At 36.2% G+C, this 22,500-nt stretch overlaps 1 protein-coding gene across 7 annotated transcripts in view; it reads left to right on the top strand.

Moving 5' to 3' along the window:
* The window catches only part of Nmdar2 (glutamate ionotropic receptor NMDA type subunit 2), a 671,980-nt gene that overhangs the window by 230,148 nt on the left and 419,332 nt on the right, over positions 1 to 22,500 (top strand). For all 7 annotated transcript variants that reach the window (XR_012967269.1, XR_012967266.1, XR_012967267.1 and 4 more), the window contains one exon: positions 10,327 to 10,766. Coding sequence is in view for 3 of the 7 variants with exons in the window: in XM_076200978.1 (XP_076057093.1) it covers positions 10,327 to 10,766 (440 nt within the window). In the remaining 4 variants the exon portion in view is untranslated. The remainder of the gene's footprint in view (positions 1 to 10,326; positions 10,767 to 22,500) is intronic.

Below are 22,500 nucleotides of genomic sequence, written 5' to 3'. Positions count from 1 at the left end.
CGTTGCACTGCCTCTGCAGGAAGTTTATTCTATTCATTAACTAGACGGTTGGCGAAGTTGTTTCTACTCAATTTCAAATTAAATCTATTTCCTGACAGTTTAAGACCATTATTTCTTGTCGGATTCTCATTCACTGTGAAAATTTTGCCTTTGTATCTTTTATTATTTCGTTCCAATAAAGTTCCCTATAAAGAAAATTTAACCCTCATGTTTTGTCACTTTTCTCAAATTTGTCGATAAAAATTTCCAGATGGCGGCGAGTTGGCCGCAGCGACTTGTCTTAATTTGGTGGCCAGTCGGCCGCGGCAAGTTTCCCACGGCCAGCTAAGCAACGACCCCCTTTTACTTTACTTCACCTGTACTCGATTAATCTTGATGGTTTATTCAGGCAGTAGTTAGTCACGTTTAGAATATTCATAATCCATATTTACATTACTTGTAAAGGTGCCGGAGATTAAACATGATTTTATAACTTTCCTCTCAAGTGGATATTTTGATTTGGCTGAGACTTTAACTCCTGAATACACACACACACACACACACACACACACACATACACACACACACACACACACACACACCCACGCGCACACACACACACACACATATATATATATATATATATATATATGTACATATGCATATATATACATATATATATACATATATACATATATGTATATATATATGGATATATATATATACATATATACACACACACATATATACATATACATTCATATATATACATACATACATACATACATATATAACATATATATATATATATATATATATGTATATATATATACACACATTATATGTAAATACATACATGTATATATATATATATATATATATATATATGTACACACATTATATGTAAATACATACATACATGTATACATGTATATATATATATATATATATATATATATATATGTATATATATAGATGTATGTATACATATATAAGTACACACACACACACACATGTATATATATATATATGTATATATATATATATATATATATATATATATATATGTTGGAGTAACGAATTCTTGAGGAGAGGGGTGTAGAGAAAATCCAAAATAATGCAGAAGCTCTTTTGTTCTCTTACGTTTCGACAGAGTCGTCTTCAGAGAGTATACTACAAGCAATTCATCAAACAGGTTATATAACCTCATTTGGGTTATTTTGCGGGGTATCTTGAACCTTTCCGTATTATCAGATTATATTTAAGTTGAGAAGTCCTAGCTTCTGTGCCTTTACCAATTTGTCTCATGCAAAAATTATTACAAGGAATTTCATACGCCAACACTTTCTCAATATTTTTTCATCTTTTTATCCCCCTTCTCTTTCTCTTGCTTCTTCCCCATACAATTTCTATTCTTCTTTGTTTTCTTATTCTCGTTGTCTTGTATTTTTCCCTCTCGTATTTCCTTCTCTTTCACTTTCTCTTTTCTTATTCCATTCCTCATTCCCCTTCTTGCTCTTTTTTTTATTTTTCCTCGCCCTTTCTTCTCAGTGTTATGTCTCTTCTTAGTTTCCCTTTCCTTTTTACCCACATACCCTTTCTTCCCATTATTTTCATAATCCATATTTCTTTATGTTGACTCTTGATTTCTTCATTTATGCTTTTGTTATTGTCATGATCACTCTCTTACAATAACTTCATTTGTATTAACGATGTTCTGTGCTATTTATGACCGTTCTTCCATTGTTTACATATTTACTTTGTTGTCTGATCATCTGGGAAAACCAAGCATACATATGATTCGTGTTTGTGTTATTGCTGTCTTCCTTTGAAGAACCCGATATCTCTCTAAACTTCCGATTCCGATACAAGTCCCGATACTGATCTAAACTTCCGATTCCGATACAACTCCCTACACTGATCTAAACTTCTGATTTCGATACAAGTCCCGATACTGATCTAAACTTCCGATTCCGATACAACTCCCTACACTGATCTAAACTTCCGATTTCGATACGAGTCCCGATATCTCTCTAAACTTCCGATTCCGATACAAGTCCCGATACTGATCTAAACTTCCGATTCCGATACAACTCTCTATACTGATCTAAACTTCCGATTTCGATACAAGTCCCGATACTGATCTGAACTTCCGATTCCGAAACAACTCCCGATATCTTTCTAAACTTTCGATTCATTCAAGTCCCTATACTGATCTAAACTTCAGATTCCGATACAACTCCCTATACTGAAATAAACTTCCGATTTCGATACGAGTACCGATACTGATCTAAACTTCCGATTCCGATACGAGTCCGATTCCGATACCTGCAATGATTATAATTCACGCTTATTTTCAGATCCAGCAGATGGTTTGGGAAACAGATAATGTTTACAAAGTACATTCAGTAATCATTTATCGGCATCAGAAGTTTAAAGCAGTACTGAGACCCGTGTTGGAATCGTTGAAGATTTTGGCGTCGTCCATTCACAAGAAATTAGTCAGTAATAAATTGGGAACAAGTTGCGTATCTTCCTTCGTCTACCTCCGCACTCTTGTCACAGTGAGAAACATGAAGTGATGGATAATATTTCCTTTTCAATGTAGGATTGGCGTATATTTTGATTTGTCAACAACACCAAAACAAGAAAATACCTTTTAATATGCTTGTGTGTGTATGTGTATGTATGTGTTTGTGAGCTAATCTATACATTTTTCAGAGGAATGAACATGCTATTGCACCCATTAACTTTTCCATTATTATAAACACCAGTTCGTATTAAAACTTAGATACTCATTGTAGAGATCACCCCACCAAAGTTTGGTTAACAACGCGGTTAAACTGAAGAATGGGTGTCATACTAACTTTAGCAGTGATTGTGGTTCTTTGAAATATGAATTGAAAATTTTGCACCACATAGGTACATAGCCATTTTTTTTCTTAAACTCTCAGATTCTGTTTGTCTCTTTATAGTCATAACATTTCTAATTCAGTGTCGGCATATATATATATATATATATATATATATATATATATATATCTATATATATATATAATTTAACAACCACAATGCACTTTAATTCTAAGTCATCAACATCAGGAGACCCAATTGAGGTACTGCCGAGGACTCGAACTCAGCCATCACATAACAAGTGACACAGTGACTTTCCAACTACGCTATCAAGAGAGATATCCTCGGCAGTACCACATTTCAATTTCTGGTTGTGGCCTCCACTGGGTCTCCCGATGTGGATGGCTTAGAATTTAAGTGCATTGTGGTTGCTAAAATGTATCTCTAATCACTGGGACCCATTCATTGTTGTATATGTATATATATATATATATATATATATATATATATATATATATATATACATATATATATATATATATACATATATAATATGTATATATGTATACACACACACACACACACACACATATATATATATATATACATATATAAATATGTATATACAGTATGTATACATGTATATATATATATATACACATATATATATATATATATATATATATATGTGTGTGTGTGTGTGTCTGTGTGTGTCTGTATATATATATATATATATATATATATATATATATATATATATATATATATATATATATATATATATCACAACTAACACCACAGTCGGACGAAAGAAAGAGTTGCGTAAGCGGAACTATATATTTCGATTGCTACCTGGGTTCAGAAGGAAAATGGTGGAATCAACATTAATTGATTATCTGCCCACGATGAATATTTCCAAGGGTCAATGGACCCCAGACATCATTTCAGGACTATTCATCACCAAAAATATTGTCAACAAGCTTCCTCCCCCTCCCCCTGACCCGACCTCGTGTCAGCCTCAGGTCAACTAGGGCTGGGGCAGTGATGTTCTGTATTTTCTCGTGTTCCCTTTCTTTTGTAAGAGGTTGCTACTTAAGATAGCCTCCTCCCTGCCACTTTGTACTACTGAAGAGGATTGCAGGTAGCAATCGAAATATATAGTTCCGCTTACGCAACTCTTTCTTTCGTCCGACTGTGGTGTTAGTTGTGATTTATAAATGTGTTACTACATTTCTCACCTGTGATATATATATATACTGTACATGTATATATATATATGTATATATATGTATATATATGTATATATATATACAGTATATATATATATATATATATATATATATATATATATATATATATATATTGAAGTTCACTGCAGCTCTGGCGTTTACGACTTTTTTGCTGAGGAGTTCTACATCTCTGACGATGGAACAAGACGAAAGAGCCCTGAGGAATATAATTTCCAAATGTGTAGAAACCACCAACAAGGAAGATAGACTAAACCTCATAATCTTTTACAAAACAAAAAAACACATCACCTAAAAAACAGCCCCAAAGCTGACATCCCAGAGCTTCAACGTGGCCAACTAGTGTATGAATATAAATGCTCTTCAGGGAACTGTGCAGCCCTGCCCTCTACATACATTGTAAGAACCACTACGAAGCTCTCCAGGCGCCTTGAACTCCACCTGTCAAACGGAGCTACGAAGAAGGACTCCGAAGAGGTTCACGGGGTTAGTCTAACTAGAGAAATGCTAGTCGAAGGAACTTCCATCCTGCAAACCGAAAGAGATAACTCCCAACTCCGTATATTCACAGCAAAAACAAAAACCATTCTCTCAACTCCTAAGTCACCGACATGTACATAATTCCTAACCTCAGAAACTTTCACCACAGTTATAAAACTGTTAGAGAAGAAAACGAACGGCCTACGGCTTAGGCAGGTTTGCAAACGGTATCCCAGGTCAATGCCTAGATCCCTATTGGCCAATCTCGACCAATCACGTTCCTCCTTTTCTCCCATTCTGTACCTTAGTTCCGTATACAAACTGTTCCCTTCTTTGCCTGTACCAGAACCCGAAGATGACATATGTAATTCGAAAGTTTGTTACAATAAAGTGTTCTTCGTCTACAAGAACTTTCTGTCTTTCGGACAACTTTTATGGGAGCTACCTAATGCTCACCGATCCATCGTCAGAGATGTAGAACTACTCAGCAAAAAGGTCGTGAACGCAGAAGCTGCTGTGAACTTCAATCAAAATTGTCTACATGAGAACCTGATACCTATATATATGTATATGTATATATATATATATATATATATATATATATATATATATATATATATATTGATAAGTATTTTAGACAAATTATTTGGATGATGGAGAACATAAACACAGGGGAAGGCTCGGAACCCTAAACACTCTAACGTTTCGTTTGCGTAGAACTTCTTCAGAGAGTGTATGTAGAACTGCAATTGAAGTTTATGTACTAAATCTAATTATCTTTTCGGACATAAGAAAACAAGATTATATAGAATTGATAGATATATGCGTAAATTTCGGTGCGTTTACTTTTAATGGTGACGAATATGAACAACATAGAGGTCTCGCTATGGGTAGTCCTTTAAGTGCAGTGATGGCCTGTCTATATATGGAGTTATTAGAAAAAGAAAACTTTATCAGAATCAATGGTAGGGGATCACACTGGTTTAGATATGTAGACGACGTCCTCGCAATCATCCCCGAAAACACCAATGTAAATAATAAAGTGAGAATGCTTAACGCGGTCAACAGCGATATTCAGTTCACCGTAGAAGAGGAACAAAACGGACAATTGCCCTTACTAGATACGTTAATACGACGAGTGGAAAAAACTAACTTTCTCAGTATACAGAAAGGAAACAAACAAAGAGGATTTAGTACATTACTTCTCCGCACATGATGACAGGACAAAGAGTGGTATAGTAATAGGATTTTTTCTCAGGGCACTACGAATCTGTAGTAATGAATACCTAGAAGGCGAATTTGATTACATTATGAAAACCTTTGACAAACTTGGATATCCAGAGGGAATGTTGAAAAGAACAAAAAGAAAAGCAATAGATATTTACAATCGCGGAAAGAAAGAGAGAAATGATAAAAATGATACAAATTTTATATCAGTACCTGGCTCAGAAACGTCACCAATAATAGACAAATATTTAACAAAATCAGGTATGAACATAGCTAAAATAACTAACAAGAGGATAGGTGATTTAATAAAGACTTCTGAAAAGAGAACCAATTCCGAAAACAGCGTCGTATACAAAATCCCGTGCAATAGTTGCTCAATGGCTTATTTTGGCGAATCGTCAAGAGGATTAGAAAAAATAATTTATGAACATAAAAACGACATAAAAGCACATAGGACATCTAATTCTTTAGTAGTTCATGCGGAAAAATTCGATCACTTACCAAACTGGAGAGAAGCTGAAGTGCTACATAAAGGTTTTGATAAATTCATTAGAAGAATTGTTGAGTCAGCATATATTTCAACTAATAATTCATCGAATCATCGAGGAGGGTTTATCAATTTAGCTAAAGAAACTAGTATTTTAATTCTAAAGCATGCCAGAAAAAAGACCTTTCCCAAGTGTCCGAAAAGATAATTAGATTTAGTACATAAACTTCAATTGCAGTTCTACATACACTCTCTGAAGAAGTTCTACGCGAACGAAACGTTAGAGTGTTTAGGGTTCCGAGCCTTCCCCTGTGTTTATGTTCTCCATCATCCAAATATATATATATATATATATGTATTACAAAGGATTCCAAAGGCGGAGCATGGCGACAGGAGACCTTTTGGTCTATATCTAGGTCGGATGCGAAAAAATCATAATAAAGATAAACAAATAAATTAATAAATAAAAGATATGATCATGTAAATAATAAATAAAATACATGAATAAATGCATAGGTATATTTGAATAATAAATAAATAGGTAAATAGTAAATAACAATAAATTTACATATAACTAATAATAAATGAGAATCAAACAAATAAAAATAAACAAACGGACAAATGATAACAAAACAAATGATAGTCATTACAGCATCTTGCTTAGGTGTTTATCTAAATAATTCTTATATATATATATATATAATATATAATATATATATATATATGTGTGTGTGTGTGTGTGTGTGTGTGTGTGTGTGCATGTGTGTGTGTGCGCGTGTGTGTTTGTGTGCGTGTGTGTGCACTTTTGTTTTGTAGTTGTTTCCTCCGAACCACTTCGATTAAAAAAGGAAGGTAAAGATAAAAAATAGATAGGATGTATTTTAACAATCGAGTATCCCACTCAAGTCTATAACATGCAAAGAGAAATGCAATAACGAAGGCGCGACAAAAGATTGTAACATTTTGCGAGATTAACGCTCACTTTAGAATTCAGTCTTTACTTCCTGAACGTGATGCGTCGCATGGAAAATGGACGTAAACATGGCAGAAATAGTTTGTTATATAGCCGGAGACACAACACACCGCCAAGCAATAATCTGACCTGCGCACGTACATGGCGATATAGAAGGACTTCTGAGAACTGGAAGAGGTTGATGGGGAGAGACGGCCGGGCTTCACAGACCTATTCATTCCTATTTGTGTAACACCTCCTCAGGCCTTCCATGTATTTTTGCCCTCGAAGATGAAATGAAGCTTATTTTAAGATATTCTATTTTATGTTATTGGAATAGATATTCCTTTATCTTTCTTTTATGTTTCTTTTTCATACCCAGTGGTTGATTGATTGATTGATTTTTAATCGTCTTATTGGATAAATGTGGAATAGAATAATTTATTGCGGGGTTCTTTCCACGATAATCGTGTTGTGTGAATATAATATTCTGAAAGATTTTGCATGTTCAACTTTTCTGTGTCAGTGCAGTTGTTTCTGAAGCTTGAGACTGGAAGAGAGGGAGAGAAAAAGAAAAATGATACTGATAATAGTAATAGTTCTTGTTAAATTGAATAGCCGCTGACGTTCTGACGATCTGTGTAGCTGATCGCTCAAAATTGCGGAAGAACTTTTTTCCTCATTGTTCAATTTGAAACAGAAGTTTCCGATATTCATCTGGGAACCAGTATCTGCAGATTTCGAGGTCTCTTACCTCTTCTTCAGCTGGGTGGTAATAGTCACTATTACCACCCAGCTGAAGAAGAGGTAAGAGACCTCGAAATCTGCAGATGCTGGTTCCCAGATGAATATCGGAAACTTCTGTTCCACATTGAACAATAAGGAAAAAAAGTTCTTCCGCAATTTTGAGCGATCAGCTACACATCGTCAGAACGTCAGCGGCTATTCAATTTAATAAGAATTGTATCAGAGAGCAGATTACTCCAAGAATAGTAATAGTGAAATGAATAAATGAGAAGATGAATGAATAAATAGATAAATGAATTAAAACCTAAGTACATACATAGACAAATAAATAGACAAATAAAAAATCATGAAAACAAGCAAACAAGAAAATGCAATCAATTAGGAATTTTATAACTTTTACTGTAAGGTATAAAAGAATCAGGGAAAGTTACGATACTGATTACAATTGTTAATGTGTACCTATACGTGTGAACATATGAGATTATATACACAATGAGTTGCAATGATAAAGAATGCCCACAGGATATCTCTCGGTCCATAAATATTAAGAATATCGCTGCATTTCTTAAAACATACTCAAAACTATAGTTACTAAAAAGATATAAATAAACAAATATATATATATATATATATATATATATATATATAAAGATAGATAATATTAGCGCATGTTTTAAAGATACTCAAACGATAGAGACTAAAATGAAAAAGAAAAAAAGAAAAAAAAAATTCTGGAACATCATTATCCGTACTGATCACTTAAAATTTCGGACCCTTCCGACCTCTTCACGTGACTTAGCGAGTTCGTTTGAGTAGAAACGACTTGGGTTACAATATATTACTTTTCGATTCTCCAAATGTCAAATCACCTTTGCGTCATATATTGAGAAGCTGAATGACGAACTAAAAAAAGTTAAACCTAGACGAATATTATACAAATTGCTGAATTGTCCTTAGGGAAGTCTAGAATACTGTTAGCGAAGTCGTCTTCCAGGTTTTCAAATTCACAACATTTGACGAGAATCTTGATTGTGTGACCAGGGCATTGTTTTACGATTGGAGACTTATCTCCACTCAGAAAACAATGCTGATGACTTTTCACTCCTTTCTACTGTCCGTCTTAACTCTCCCCTCAAGGACAGAAGCGCTGGTTGTAGTCCTTTTACTCGTATGTATTCTTCCGTACTTCCTGACATGATGATGTGGTACGTTTTCCTCATTTTGATCCTACTCACAGGGTTGTCTCGGCAAGAGACAATCCTCGATGGAAGGGACGAAGGGGACGACGTCCACAGGACTCATGACTGGGGTCAAGTTGATCGAACCTGTCGAAAGTTGTTTGGAGGAGTGGTAAGGGAGGCAGGGTGCCTGCATGGGAGCTCGCCTAGCCCGCAGAGATTGTGAGGACACTGGCGTCGACGTGGGAGTGAAACAACGCCGACGCCAGAAAGCGATTCTGTCACACCTAACGGCAACATGAAATTCTTATACGAGTTTATCCATAGGGAATGGGTCACGTGACACACCTCCTCTGGGTCTTTAGTGGCACCTCTACGGACCAGAGTCGCTAATCTCCACTCAAAGAAAATGCTGGTCATTGTCAATTTCTACCGTCTCTCCTTTCCACTGGGCTTCTATCTTCCTTACCATCTCCATGACTTCATCTATTCGCTACGGTGTTGTCTCCGAGGGTTAATGCCGGCAATTTGTCAAACCACTCTCTTAATATCATGAAATTCGGGGAACTGGCGTAAAGAGCATAATCCAAATGTGGGCGGACTAGTGCGCTGGTGGCGTAATCGGAAACGTGCTGGTCTCGCACTCGCTTAGTTGTAGGCTCGAGTCCTGCACTTCTGTCTGGTTCCCAGCAGTTTATGTTAGTTACCTACCCCGACAGTCCTAATAGCTCAAGGGGCAAAGGTCATAGCTTCCGCCGCAACTACTCAGCGCCTCCTGGCGTAGGCTCCTCATCTTCTTAATGACCTATGTAATTGATTGTTGGTGCTTGTAGGTTTGAAGTCCAAAGATCGTGTTATGAGTCCTAGAATCATATTTGTTTCTCTAATGAAGAAATAGATTGGTTATAGGATCTAATGTCGTTACTGGTAATTATACTAATATCTTTTTTGGCTCTTATTGTGGTAAGAGTTTTAAATATCTAATATCTTATCTTATTATGTAATCGATATCAGTGTAGTTTGTATGCACCATTTGACTTATTAGTGACTATATTGGAGTCAATATTAGTGTAATTTGTATGTGTACTGTTTGACATTTCAGTGAATAAATTGAAGTGGTGAGGTGTACTTCATTTATTCTGTTGACTAATGAAGGATCTCTTGTTCTTCCTCCAGGTTCCCTCACCACCTTCGCCCAACCCCTAGCGTAGCGAGAAGTCCTGGCAGCGGCCACTTCGTAGAAGGCGTCATGGGCCGCACAGGAGGGGCGCACTTCGGGGCCCTGACAGAATCAAGAAGAGGCTCCTTCCTTTCCCTCTTTCACCTCCTTCTCCTTCTGACGCTGGTGATGACGCCCAGCGGACTGAACATCAGGATCAAAACCAGCCCGGGGAAGGTCCGAAGACCTCTGCCGAGTGTCTATCACAATGGTACACAAGCGGATGAACTGTCCGTGCTATCTGTGGGTATCATCTTGCCCCACACACATCTGCAGAAGAGAGAGTATTACAAGCGAATTCTCCAAGGCTGCAGCCACTTCAATGACAAGCCCTTAGGCAAATATAAACTCCACGAAAAGAATGTTATTCAGCAGCTACAGATTAATTCACCCACAAGTGAGTAGGACGAATATTTTTGTTAGTAACATTACTATGATAATATAGATGCAAACGTACCTAAAAGTATACTGTAAAAAAAAAACGTTTCCAATTCTTTCACAGGGAAAATATGGATTTCTTTTAATTGCTCATATTTATTTTTATTTAGTGTTCTCTACGGCTAACTATAATAAAATTCCATTGTGAAAATATTCAAAGTTTTAGGCCTACTATATCATAACATGAACACAGTTCTTTAATCTTATGAAAGTTGAGTTCATATTCGTTTCTAAATTACGACACTAAGCGACACTGGGTGCTAGTTACAACTAAAACTTACAGGAAAGTGAATTTGGTCAATTTTACTGTCGAGAATGATCATTTCCTTACTGTTTATATATATATATATATATATATATATATTCCACCATCATGTCCAAACTATCATCATGTATTTAGCCATACATCTCCATAACTAAGTTTCTGTCTGCCTGTCTGTCTTTCTATCTCTCCCAGTCACCTTATTTAGTCTATGGGTGTCTATCAATTTACAGATTCTACTGTGCTTCATGCAAACGCACTTGTGTTTATTGTTGCATTATCACAGTGATTTAATATTTCTAAATTTTCCGAATTTTTGTTGAGCGTTTTTCTAATTCAGTGAAAGTACGAGCAGTCAAAATCTGGCAGGTAAATGATAACTTGAACACATTGGTTATCGTAATGCATAAAAGATTCAATTGCCAACCCACTCCTAATAGATAACTCACGATCCCACTCCCATGAAATGGGAAGGGAGAAACCCGTGGTAAGGCAAAGCCCTGTCAATTGTAGCAGACTTTTTTTTTTTTTTTTTTTCCTAATAGGAGCGACGTTGGGCCTCCTCAACACCTAGCCCGGGGTATCGGGAACTAATGCAGCAAGCCCTCATTCAAGCGGTCAAGATGACTGTGTCTGCTGGGCTACCTTGTGGCCTTTCCTGATAGATAAACGAATGCTAAAAAGCTTTGTTTGTGTTTCATAGTTTGATTTGTTTTTTATGTATTCTTTTTTCTTTTCCCGACATTTTTTCTTTGGTCGTTTCCTTACCTTTTCAGCCTCTGGTTAAGTTTAGTTAGGCTAACTTAACCCTACTTAACTTCGTCAACCTGCCTGGATGTCGGGATATATATATATATATATATATATATATATATATATATATTCTTCTTTTTTCTTTTCTTTTCTTTTCTTTTTTCTTTTGCAGAACTCGTACATGCCGGGCCCATAACTATGTGTGCATTGGTGTCGTGGGAGAAATCCTTCGCCGTCGTTCCATTTGATGGTCAATTTAATCGACGACATATCGATATTGCCGACGTTTCCTGAGCTTCTTGAGGCCTTTGGTTAGGTTAGGTTAAGCTAGACTAGATTGGTTTAACGTCATTTAGGATAGGTATTGCTATATATTGTTTGTGATTTCCGTTATACCGCTATACGAACGACGAGTGACAAAATATAGCGGATTATTTATGTATAGCAACCGTAATTTATCAAATTAATTGTCATGTATGTGAACCACGTTCCCATTTTTTAGGTAAACGTGTTTTTCATCTCTTATTTAATTTTTTATTCATTGACATTCTTTTTTTTTGTATTGTTTATTGCATTATTACTATTATTATTATTATTATCATTATTATTATTATTATTATTATTATTATTTTTATCATCATCATTATTATTATTATTATTATTATTATTATTATTATTATTTTTATCATCATTATTATTATTATTATTATTATTATTATTAGTAGTAGTAGTAGTAGTAGTAGTAGTAGCATTATCATTATTATCATTATTATTATTATAATTATTATTATTATTATTATTATTATTATTATTATTATTATTATTGCTGTTGTTGTTATTATTATTATTATTATTATTATTATTATTGCTGTTGTTATTATTATTTTTATTACTATTAATACTATTATTACTATTTTTATTATTATTATTATTATTATTATTAATATTATCAGTATTACTGTTATTATTATTATTATTATTATCATAATCATTATTATTATTATTATTATTATCATTATTATTATCATTATTATTATTATTATTATTATTATTATTATTATTATTATTATTGCTGTTGTTATTATTATCATTATTATTGTTATTATTATCATTACTATTATCATTATTATTATTGTTATTACAGCTGTTGTTATTATTATTATTATTACCATTATTATCATTATTATTTATTATCTATTTATTATTATTTATTATCATTATTATTATTATTATTATTGTTATTGTTATTATTGTTATTATTTATAATTATTATTATTATTATTATTATTATTATTATTATCATTATTATCATTATTATTATTATTATTATTATTATTATTATTATTATTATTATTATCATTATTATCATCACCATCATCATCATCATCATTTCTATTTTTTTTTTAGGGCCTCGCGTTCCATGACCACAAACCCACACTGAAACTCTAATGTCCAAATCCCCCATCACATGACGACGAATCAATAATTAATTCTTCTTTTAGTCATTAACCATCGTTGTTTCTTTTAGCATGTTTTTTGTCATCGAAGAGATTATCTCACTGGGCTTCCACGGGCTTCACCAGCGTCGACAGTTGAGAGTTCGTTTTAGTGAAAATGACTTCGGTTACAAGATTTCATTTTTCAAATCTCCAAATACCAAATGATATTTCCCTCATATACAGTAAAGCTAAATGATGATCTAAGAGATTGTAAACCCATACGAATGTTAGACTTAGTGTTGAAATGTTCTCATAGAAGTCTAGATTTCTATAAGCGAAGTCACATTCTAGCTATTCAAATGGAAGTTGGAGGTAGAAGTGGGATGGAAAATAGGCCAATGTGATAACCCCTTAAAGCCTGGAATAGCTTCCCTGAGTTATATTTTCGTTTGAACGTGAGCTCAGTTTCGTGAGCAAAACCAGAAGAGGATGACTTGTCATTTATGGGTCCGATCTTTATTTGTTTCTCTGACGAAACGATGAAGACTCCCAATGAGAACTGTGATAAAATGGTGCAATCGTCTCTTCTAAAAATACCATTAAACTAATTGGAAAAGAAAAAAATAATCCTCTCTCTCTCTCTCTCTCTCTCTCTCTCTCTCTCTCTCTCTCTCTCTCTCTCTCTCTCTCTCTCTCTCTCTCTCTCTCTCTCTCTCTCTCTCTCTCTCGTGTGTGTGTATACATGTGCATATCTACCTAATTGCATTTCCTTAGTTATGTCTAACTAATTGTGTTTATATGATTATGATATATAGGATTGGAGCTAAGGTAGTGGGGTTTCGTCACTGTGCCCCAGTTTCTTAAACTTTGCATGTGCGTGCGCGCGCGCGCGCGTGTCTATTTTATTCGTGTGTTCGCGTGACTGTGTGTGTGTGTGTGTGTGTGAGTGTGTGTGTGTTCTATTCGTGTGTTCGCGTGAGTGTGAGTGTGCGTGTGTATTTACCTTGTTGTATTTACTTAATTGTATCTTAAGGGAAGGGAACTATGCTCGTGGTGTCCCGACTTTGTATCTCGCAGTGTCGAGTTTGCTCTTAAATTCGTGTATGGTTTTTGCACACACTATTGTTTTATCCAGTTTGTTCCAGATGTCCACCGCTGTGTGATTTTTTTTTTTTAATCTTTTATATAACTTTCCTTTTTGAGTTTTTTTTTCATGTCCTCTTGTGTTTCTCTTGTCCTAATTTAGTAAGTTCTCTCTATCAAGGACTTCCGTGCCTTTCATGTTTCTGTAGATGGTCAGTAGGTCGCCTCTCTCTCTTCTTTGTTTCAAAGTCGGTAACTTCAATTTAGCCAGTCTCTCCTCATATGACAGGTTTGAAAGTGCTGGGGCCATTTTTGTGGTTGCTCTTTATATTCTTTTAATTTGCTTTATATTCTTTTTGGTACTGGGTGACTATAGTATCGCAGCATACTCCAGTTTAGGCCTTATTAGTGTGACTAATATTCTTTTAAGAATTTCTTCGTCTAAATAGGTAAAAGACACTTTTATTGATCTTAGCAAGTTATAGGATTCTCTGACAATTTTGTTTATTCGTTTATCAGAGGACAAGTCATTTGAGATAATTACTCCCAGGTCTTTTTCAGGTTCTACTTACTTTACTTCCTTTGCTCCAATTGTATATTGTCCTGATATTCTTTTTTTTTTTCGAACTCCGTTATGCTACATTTCTTAATGTTGAAGTCCACTTCCTACGTCTGACTCCATTTCCAAACCTTGTTTAGGTCTTTCTGTTGTGTGTGTGTGTGTGTGTGCATGTGTGTGTGTGTATCTTTGCCTTTCTATGAGTTTGTGCTAATTTATCAGTGCACGTGTGTGTTTTGCAGTTTGCCTGGAATTGGACGAATTAAGCTCGTCAGGCATCTTGAACTTAAGATCAAGGCGTTGATCAGGGTCAATATTTGATTTCCTGATACGAAAGTTGGTTTGAAATTGGGACAGAGTCATGCATGCCGTTAATAAAAAAAAAATATTGTCCAAATTTAGTTTTGTCGTTGGGTTGGATTCGATGGGTAGTTGGTCCGCCCTGCCATAAATTTTTCCCCTTTTTTTCTTTTATTTACTTTTCTTTCTTTTCTTTCCCTCTTTGGGTCACTCGGGAGTCTAACTTACCACGACTGTTTCATCTCAACTTCACTCGCTTGTTGATCCTATTTACGTGTCGATCTTTCCGCTGCGCCGCTAATATTTGGACCAGATGTCCTTCGGGCTTCGTTTGTTGCGCCGTTGTGAACACGTGTGACCATAAAACTGACCCACCAAATTCAGCCGACACGGTATAGAAGAAGAAAAATGAGAAAAAAGAGGACATGGAGGAGGAGGAGGAGAAAGGAGATGAAGATGAAAAAGAAGAAGAATAAAAGAAAAGGAGACAGAAAACAAAGACGACGAAGAACACGAGAAAGAAAATAATGAAGAAGACAAAAAAGACGAAGAGGACGAGGAGGAAAAAAAAAAGAAGCAGACGAAGAAGACTAGTAAGAAAACAATAAAAAGAAGAAGAGAACGAAGAAGAACATGAATCCGAAGAAGGGGAGGAAGAAAACGAAGAAGTAGAAGGAAAAAGAAGAAATAAAAGAGGAAGAAGAAGAGGAGGAAGAGGGAGAACACGAAAGAGAAGAAGTAAAAAGATAAGAAGAAGAAAAAGGAAAGGAGGAGAAGGGAAAAAAGCAAAGAAGACGAAGAAGAAGAAGAAGGAGAAGAAGAAGAAAAAGAAGAAGAAGAAGCAGAAGGAGAAGAAGAAGAAGAAGAAGAAGAAGAAGGAAAACTATAAACTACACCAATAGAGGGCGTGGCCGAAACACAACCAAAGAGAAGAAAACGACCCTCGGCACTTTCTCCTTGATTCGGTTTCTGTCGTATTGATGAAGGTACAAACCACATCACAGGCATCATCCTAAAGGGGCGGGCAAGAGACACGTCCTCAGTGGACACAGAACAAAAATAAATCGACCCAAACTGCCCACCACAAATAGCCTCCTCGATAGAATAGAAACATTCTCAGGTAAAAGAAGAAATGCCCTGGTCAAAGAGATGGAATAACCAAATTGAAGAAAAGAAATCAAAATTGATAAATGGAAAAGCTGTACACAGAATTAATTGAAAATAATGTAAATGTGGAATACAGTCAGGAAAAAAGAGAAATTCAAAAATGCACCCAGAATGAAATACTATTGTGAAAAATGATTACTTCAAAATAAGCCTCAAACTTACGGCAGGATCAGGAAATAGATACTTTGGACAAAGCAAAATGTCTATTCGACCCTAAACGACAAACATAAAGCAAGAAAAATGCGGAAAGATGTGTTAGATTTTAGAAAGACGCAGATGCCAACCCACCTTACATCAGTAAGGACGCCAGGATGCGCTGACTAGCTGCGGCCGAAGCCGTCACCTTTGTCCCATGCGCTTTAAGGATTATTGGGGGGGGGGGTGCAAGTAACAGCATTGTTGGGAATCGGAAAGGAGTGCAGGTTTCGAACCCACAACTAAGCGAATGCGAGGCCTGCAGGGTTACGGTTACGCCAGCAGCTCGCAGAAGAAGAAAAAATCCAAAAATTGGAGAAATCACTTGCAAAGATACTAGACGAAATCTTGGACCATGTAAGGCATACATACATACATATACTTTGGGTGTGTGTGTGCGTGTAAGGTCACAGCATTACCCACAGATCGGTCATACGAGCTCTGAGCTCTCTTTCGGGAGAGAAATAGCTGTCGATCACGGGTCCAGCACGTGATCCAAAGACCAAGGAGAATACACACATACACTTGGAGAAATCACTTTCAAAGGTACTAGACAAGATCTTGGACCATGTAAGGCATACATACATATATACATACATACATATACCAAAGACTTTTTCCCCCTACACGGTGGGTAGCCAAAAAGAAAAAGGCATAGAAATCACTCCCACCCATTCCATTTCCTATATACTCTATTTCCCTCCACCCTCCTCCCTCCCTCTTATCTTGGCACCTCCTGGGAAAAAAGAGCCTTAATAACGTCAATGTTCATATTCTTAAACACACAAGATCACAATAATCAAGGAAACCAGTCAGTATGTTTTGTATTGCAGGAGACCGGTAGCCACAGACAACGGCTTCACTTACAAGTCTATATATATATCTATATATACAAAGGGGTTTTTCCCTCATACATGGGAGGCACCCAAGTCAAAGACAAGTACCCACTCCCACCCATTTCACTTCCACCCATTCCACTGCCATCCATCATCCCTTCCTTCTTCTCGTGTTCCTCATGGATTATGGGTCATCCCTACATCCCGCCCACTGCCCTGAGTCAGAAGCAATGTAGCAAAACACAACACGTCCACAGCAAGGTCGCTTCACTTAATCGGTGGCCCTTCCCCTAATGCAGAAAAAGAGAAGACGGGGAGAGATCCTTTCGGCCTGCATCAAAATATTATTAACACATAACCAGTCCCTAGCACCCCCATCCCCGCCCCATCCCTTCTTTGCATCACAGTATAATCTACACTCAGCCATTCTCCACTCACCCCTATCTCCTGCATTCTCACTTCTCTGCTCAACAGACATTCCTTCTAGCTTAACGTCCCTTTCACCCCATCTATCCATCTCATACTTGGTCGTCCTCTCAAGATTACTCCCTCCACCATTGCCTTCCACACCTCTTTTATTAATCTTTCTTCAAACATTCTTTTCATGTGTCCAAACCATGAGTAAAAAGCAGCAACGACTGCAACAGCACTGTAGGAAAGAGGCAAAACGGAGAGTATGGGATCCAGTGTATTTAACGTTTCGCCCAGCAGGGCTTCTTCAGAAATAACAGTAGACAAACATCTGACTCCTTATATATATATATATATATATATATATATGTATATATATATATATATATGTATATATATATATATATATATATAAATATATATATATATATATGCATATATATATGTATATATATATATGCATATATATATATATATATACATATATGTATATATATATGCATATATATATATATATATATATATATATATATAAGCAGATTCAATACACCTACTTTTCTTAGTATGGTTTTCAAATTTTAATACCATACAATTTTTCCAGTAAGCATTGAGGCCCGTATCGAATCTGTTTTGAATCTGCTTTTATATCTATCATTGATAATATCAATCAAAAAAGGGATTTTTTTTTTTACAATAAACCTCTAACAGTTCTGATAACGAAGTAACAAGCAGTTTTCGCAAGTTGTATTTACATCAATTTCATGTTCGTTTCTCCCCGCAAGCTCGTGCTATGTTCGGAGTCAGATGTTTGTCTACTATGTTATTTCTGAAGAAGCCCTGCTGGGCCTCTTTCCTACAGTGTCCAAACCATCCCAATTCTGTTTCATCAGTCCTATCTGTCATCTCCTTTTTCCACTCCTGCTCTCCTCCTCTCTTCGTTTCTCATTCTATCCCCTACCATACCTCTCAGACATTTCACCTCAAACACATTTACACTTTTCCTCTGTCCCTCTTAAATTCCATGACTCTGTCCCGTACAGTGCTGTCGGCACAATCACCCCTTCATATAATCTCCCCTTTGCATCCATTCCCAAATGCCTATTTCTCAATGCACTTTTTAATCCTCCCAAAGCATTTACTTGCTTCTCTCAGTCTACATTTTACCTCCACTTCCACTACCTTACCCATATTCCCCATGTAATGGTGACATATTTCTTATGTTTTGTATGTACATATTTCCAGTATTGTTTATTTATTCATATATATATATTTATTATTGTATATTTCTGTGAGTATCATTAACCGCCACCCTATACACCCATATTGCCTCCTTTTCTGCAAACATCTAACCATATGCGCCCTTTACCTTTTCTTCTTTACCTGCCTCGCCTCCCCTTCCTCTCTTAACTTCCTTCCAAAACACCTTTTTATTAATTTCAAAATTTACTATCATACTCCTACCCTATCTACACATATTCTTTTTACCTACTTTATATTATGTTTTGTTTCTCTTCGTTTTTTATACTTCTCATATGTTTCATTCATGCTACTTTGCAACCAGTCCCCCAATGCTTATATTTCTCTTCTACAACCTTCTTCACTTTACCATTCCACCACTCACTACTCTTTCTTCTATTCCTTCCCATCCTCCTTGTTCCACATACCATCTTTGCACACCTTGTTAGTCCCTCCTTGAAACACCCTCATTCCTCTTCCACTGCTACTTCTACTCTATTTTTCATCACCTCTCAAATTTCTCTCAGATTCTCCTTATACTCCTGCTCCTTTTCCTTCTCATTTTAACATTTTACTCTAAGCATCTCTTTAACTTCTTCCCTTTTCCTCTTTCTCCACCTATTCTCCACTCTCATCTTACCTTCCAACAAAAAATTATCTGATATTCCCTCACTCTCTCCCCTAAGAACATAGACATCCAGAACTCTTCCTGCTCTTCTCCTGGATACCACTACATAGTCCTTTAATGCCTTATCAACCACCCTTCCTTCCACCACGTTCCCCCATGAGTACCTCTTTCCTAAAATTCATTTACAAATCACTCGATAGGTGAGGGAGAGTGTAGTATAATATGCTTTGTGTCCTCTGTGTGGTGGTTGCATCTCAAGTGCAATTTATGTCTATTGTCAGGACAAATTTGTTATTTATTTATTGTATATTTTTTTAGGGTGGGGGTTGATTGACTCATCGTAGGCAAGCCAGTCCAACTCTTGCTTGTCTCAGGAGTGATTTTTCTGCTGGGTTGGTTTCAGGGAGAGTATGGTGAATTATAAGAGTATTCTGTTTGTTCAGGAGTGCTTGTTTTGTGATCTGTGTATGTGTTTTCGTTTAGACATAGAGTTGGGTACTGGGGTAAGGCAGTTGTATATTTTTGAGTAGAAGACTACTGGAGTTGATTTTATGTTGCGCCTGGTGGGCTGTGTTTATGTTATAGGATTTGGTTTGTGATCTGTGGGAAGGATTTTGGTTTCTGTGTCTAGATGTACTATCGGTATTGTCTGAGCGCAATCAATAATCATTCTCAAAGGTTTATTTTTTGTTGTTTGTAGGTTGTCTTTTTTATAATTGTTGGATACCATGCTGTAGATGCATATCTAAGTGCAGTTCCTCAAATCCTGTGTTCATAACTGATCTAATTATGTTATTTTTTTATTGCCATCACTAAAAGGGCTTTTGTGTGAGGTATGGAGGGCATGTGTGTATGGAATGTGAGGCAAAATATTTCGGAGTATTTGTCTAATGGGAGAAGTTGACCACTGGGTACTTCTTTAGATCATGGAGGTTCGGGGATAAGCAACGTCAATGGTGACTTCTGGGGGCGATCCAGCTATTCTCTTTTGCGTCAGCCATGATTTTAGAAGTTGAGAGAAGAATGTGCGTTGTAATTTTTTAGCAAATAAATCACAAGACCAATCACCATCGCATGAATCTATATTATTTCTTCTTACCATTTCTAAACTGATGGCTGGTCGTCAACAGAATCATACTGTACATACCAATCTCACAAAAACATGTCTCCCTAAATGATCACCCAAATTGCAAGCTTACGGATCATACTCAAGGTATTTGAAACATATAACAACAACAATAATCACAACAACAATAACAACACCAACAACAGCAGCAACAACAAGCTTTCTATCATGTAGACAATGCGGAGCGGCATCAAGTCAACACATCAAAACTATACAACGGCGTCCTACAAGGAACAGCTTTGCCGCCACTACCTCTTATGAACCTCCCATACATGATCTCATAGACCCGAACATTGATCATAAACTAAAAATCTTCTCTCACATGCAGTCGAATTAACAATGATTACACAACGTATATACAAAACTGCCATAAAACCTATACGAACCAACATGGTAAAACTGGTAAGCTGACTCGCACACACATGATGTCGACATCCTCTTAGACATTACCAATCACTGAGCTCAGATAATCATGGATCGTCAAAGCACCCAATATCTTATATGAGTGGAAAAATCTTCCTTCTCAACACAAGTTCCAGAAGACTGAGATTCGCATACGACGCACAAATTATATTTACATGCAAAATACATAAAAAAAACAGATTCAATGTATATAGGATAATCACAAACACAGGCCCTGATAGAAACACATCAGAGTTGATTGGAAGGTTTATGGTGAATATAGGAACATCATGTATCCCTGTCTGTGTGTTTAGAACTTATATTTTACAATCGGTGTGTAATCTCAGCTATGATCTACCCATGTGAATTTTGAAGAGTAAAGCGAGTGAATATAAGCTAGAGAACTAAGGAACGCGCAGAGAGCAATAGGCAGATCAATACTGGAATAGCACTGAAAGACTGGAAGAGAGCGAGCTGGGTAAGAGAACAAGTGGAGTGAAATGTATTTTGGTGGCGATAAAGGAGAAGTGGTGGAAAAGGGCGGGACAAGTGGCTAGAGAGGAGGAGAGTAGATGGAGTAACTGCTTTAATGATTGGACCACAATAAATGGTAAGCGTGGACGAGGGAGTCCAGACCGAAGATGGAAGAATGAAATGGAGAAAGAAAAGAAAGAAAATGCAGAATCTCGCACGATTGGGTTGGGGGGAGGTCCTTGCTCGTCAGTGGACTTCAAATGGCTAATGACTTTGAAGTCTTATTCCTTTTGTGAATGAATTCTTCGATGTTTAAAAAAAATAATATGTGTTTAAACCCACACCTTATTGCCAAACATGTGCGAACAAAAGTGATGCGAGTGTTTTTTTTCTATATGCACAACACGGAAGGTTGTCATCCTTGGAGTGATCAATGAAATAGTTGTCTATGCATGTGTCAGTGAAATGATTGCAAGGATTCACGTCTTGGGAGTAAGATATTTCTTCCTCCCTGGCAGAACTATAAATATATATTACTAACTTGCAAGCGTATTTCCGTCAAAGCGTTTTTTCTTTTCTGAAGTCTTGTAGCATTGCAGGCTTGGGGAAACACTTGCAGCTAGATTATTATTCTGGCTTAAAACAGAATATTTTATTCAAACAGACAAAGCATATAGATGATGATGGATTAAACACAGCTTAACTTAGGCATTCTTAGGAATCCACATTAAACGCTTGTTTATTTTTGCTGCCGTAGCGTGGTATTATTTCACTGAATGATATCCATCCAAATGTCAAAAGATTAAATCTATCAGACTATCC

Source organism: Oratosquilla oratoria, chromosome 17 (genome assembly GCF_046742065.1).
Source record: "Oratosquilla oratoria isolate Oo_2021 chromosome 17, ASM4674206v1, whole genome shotgun sequence".
NCBI lineage: Eukaryota > Metazoa > Arthropoda > Malacostraca > Stomatopoda > Squillidae > Oratosquilla > Oratosquilla oratoria.
This window is presented reverse-complemented; position numbering and strand designations above follow the sequence as displayed.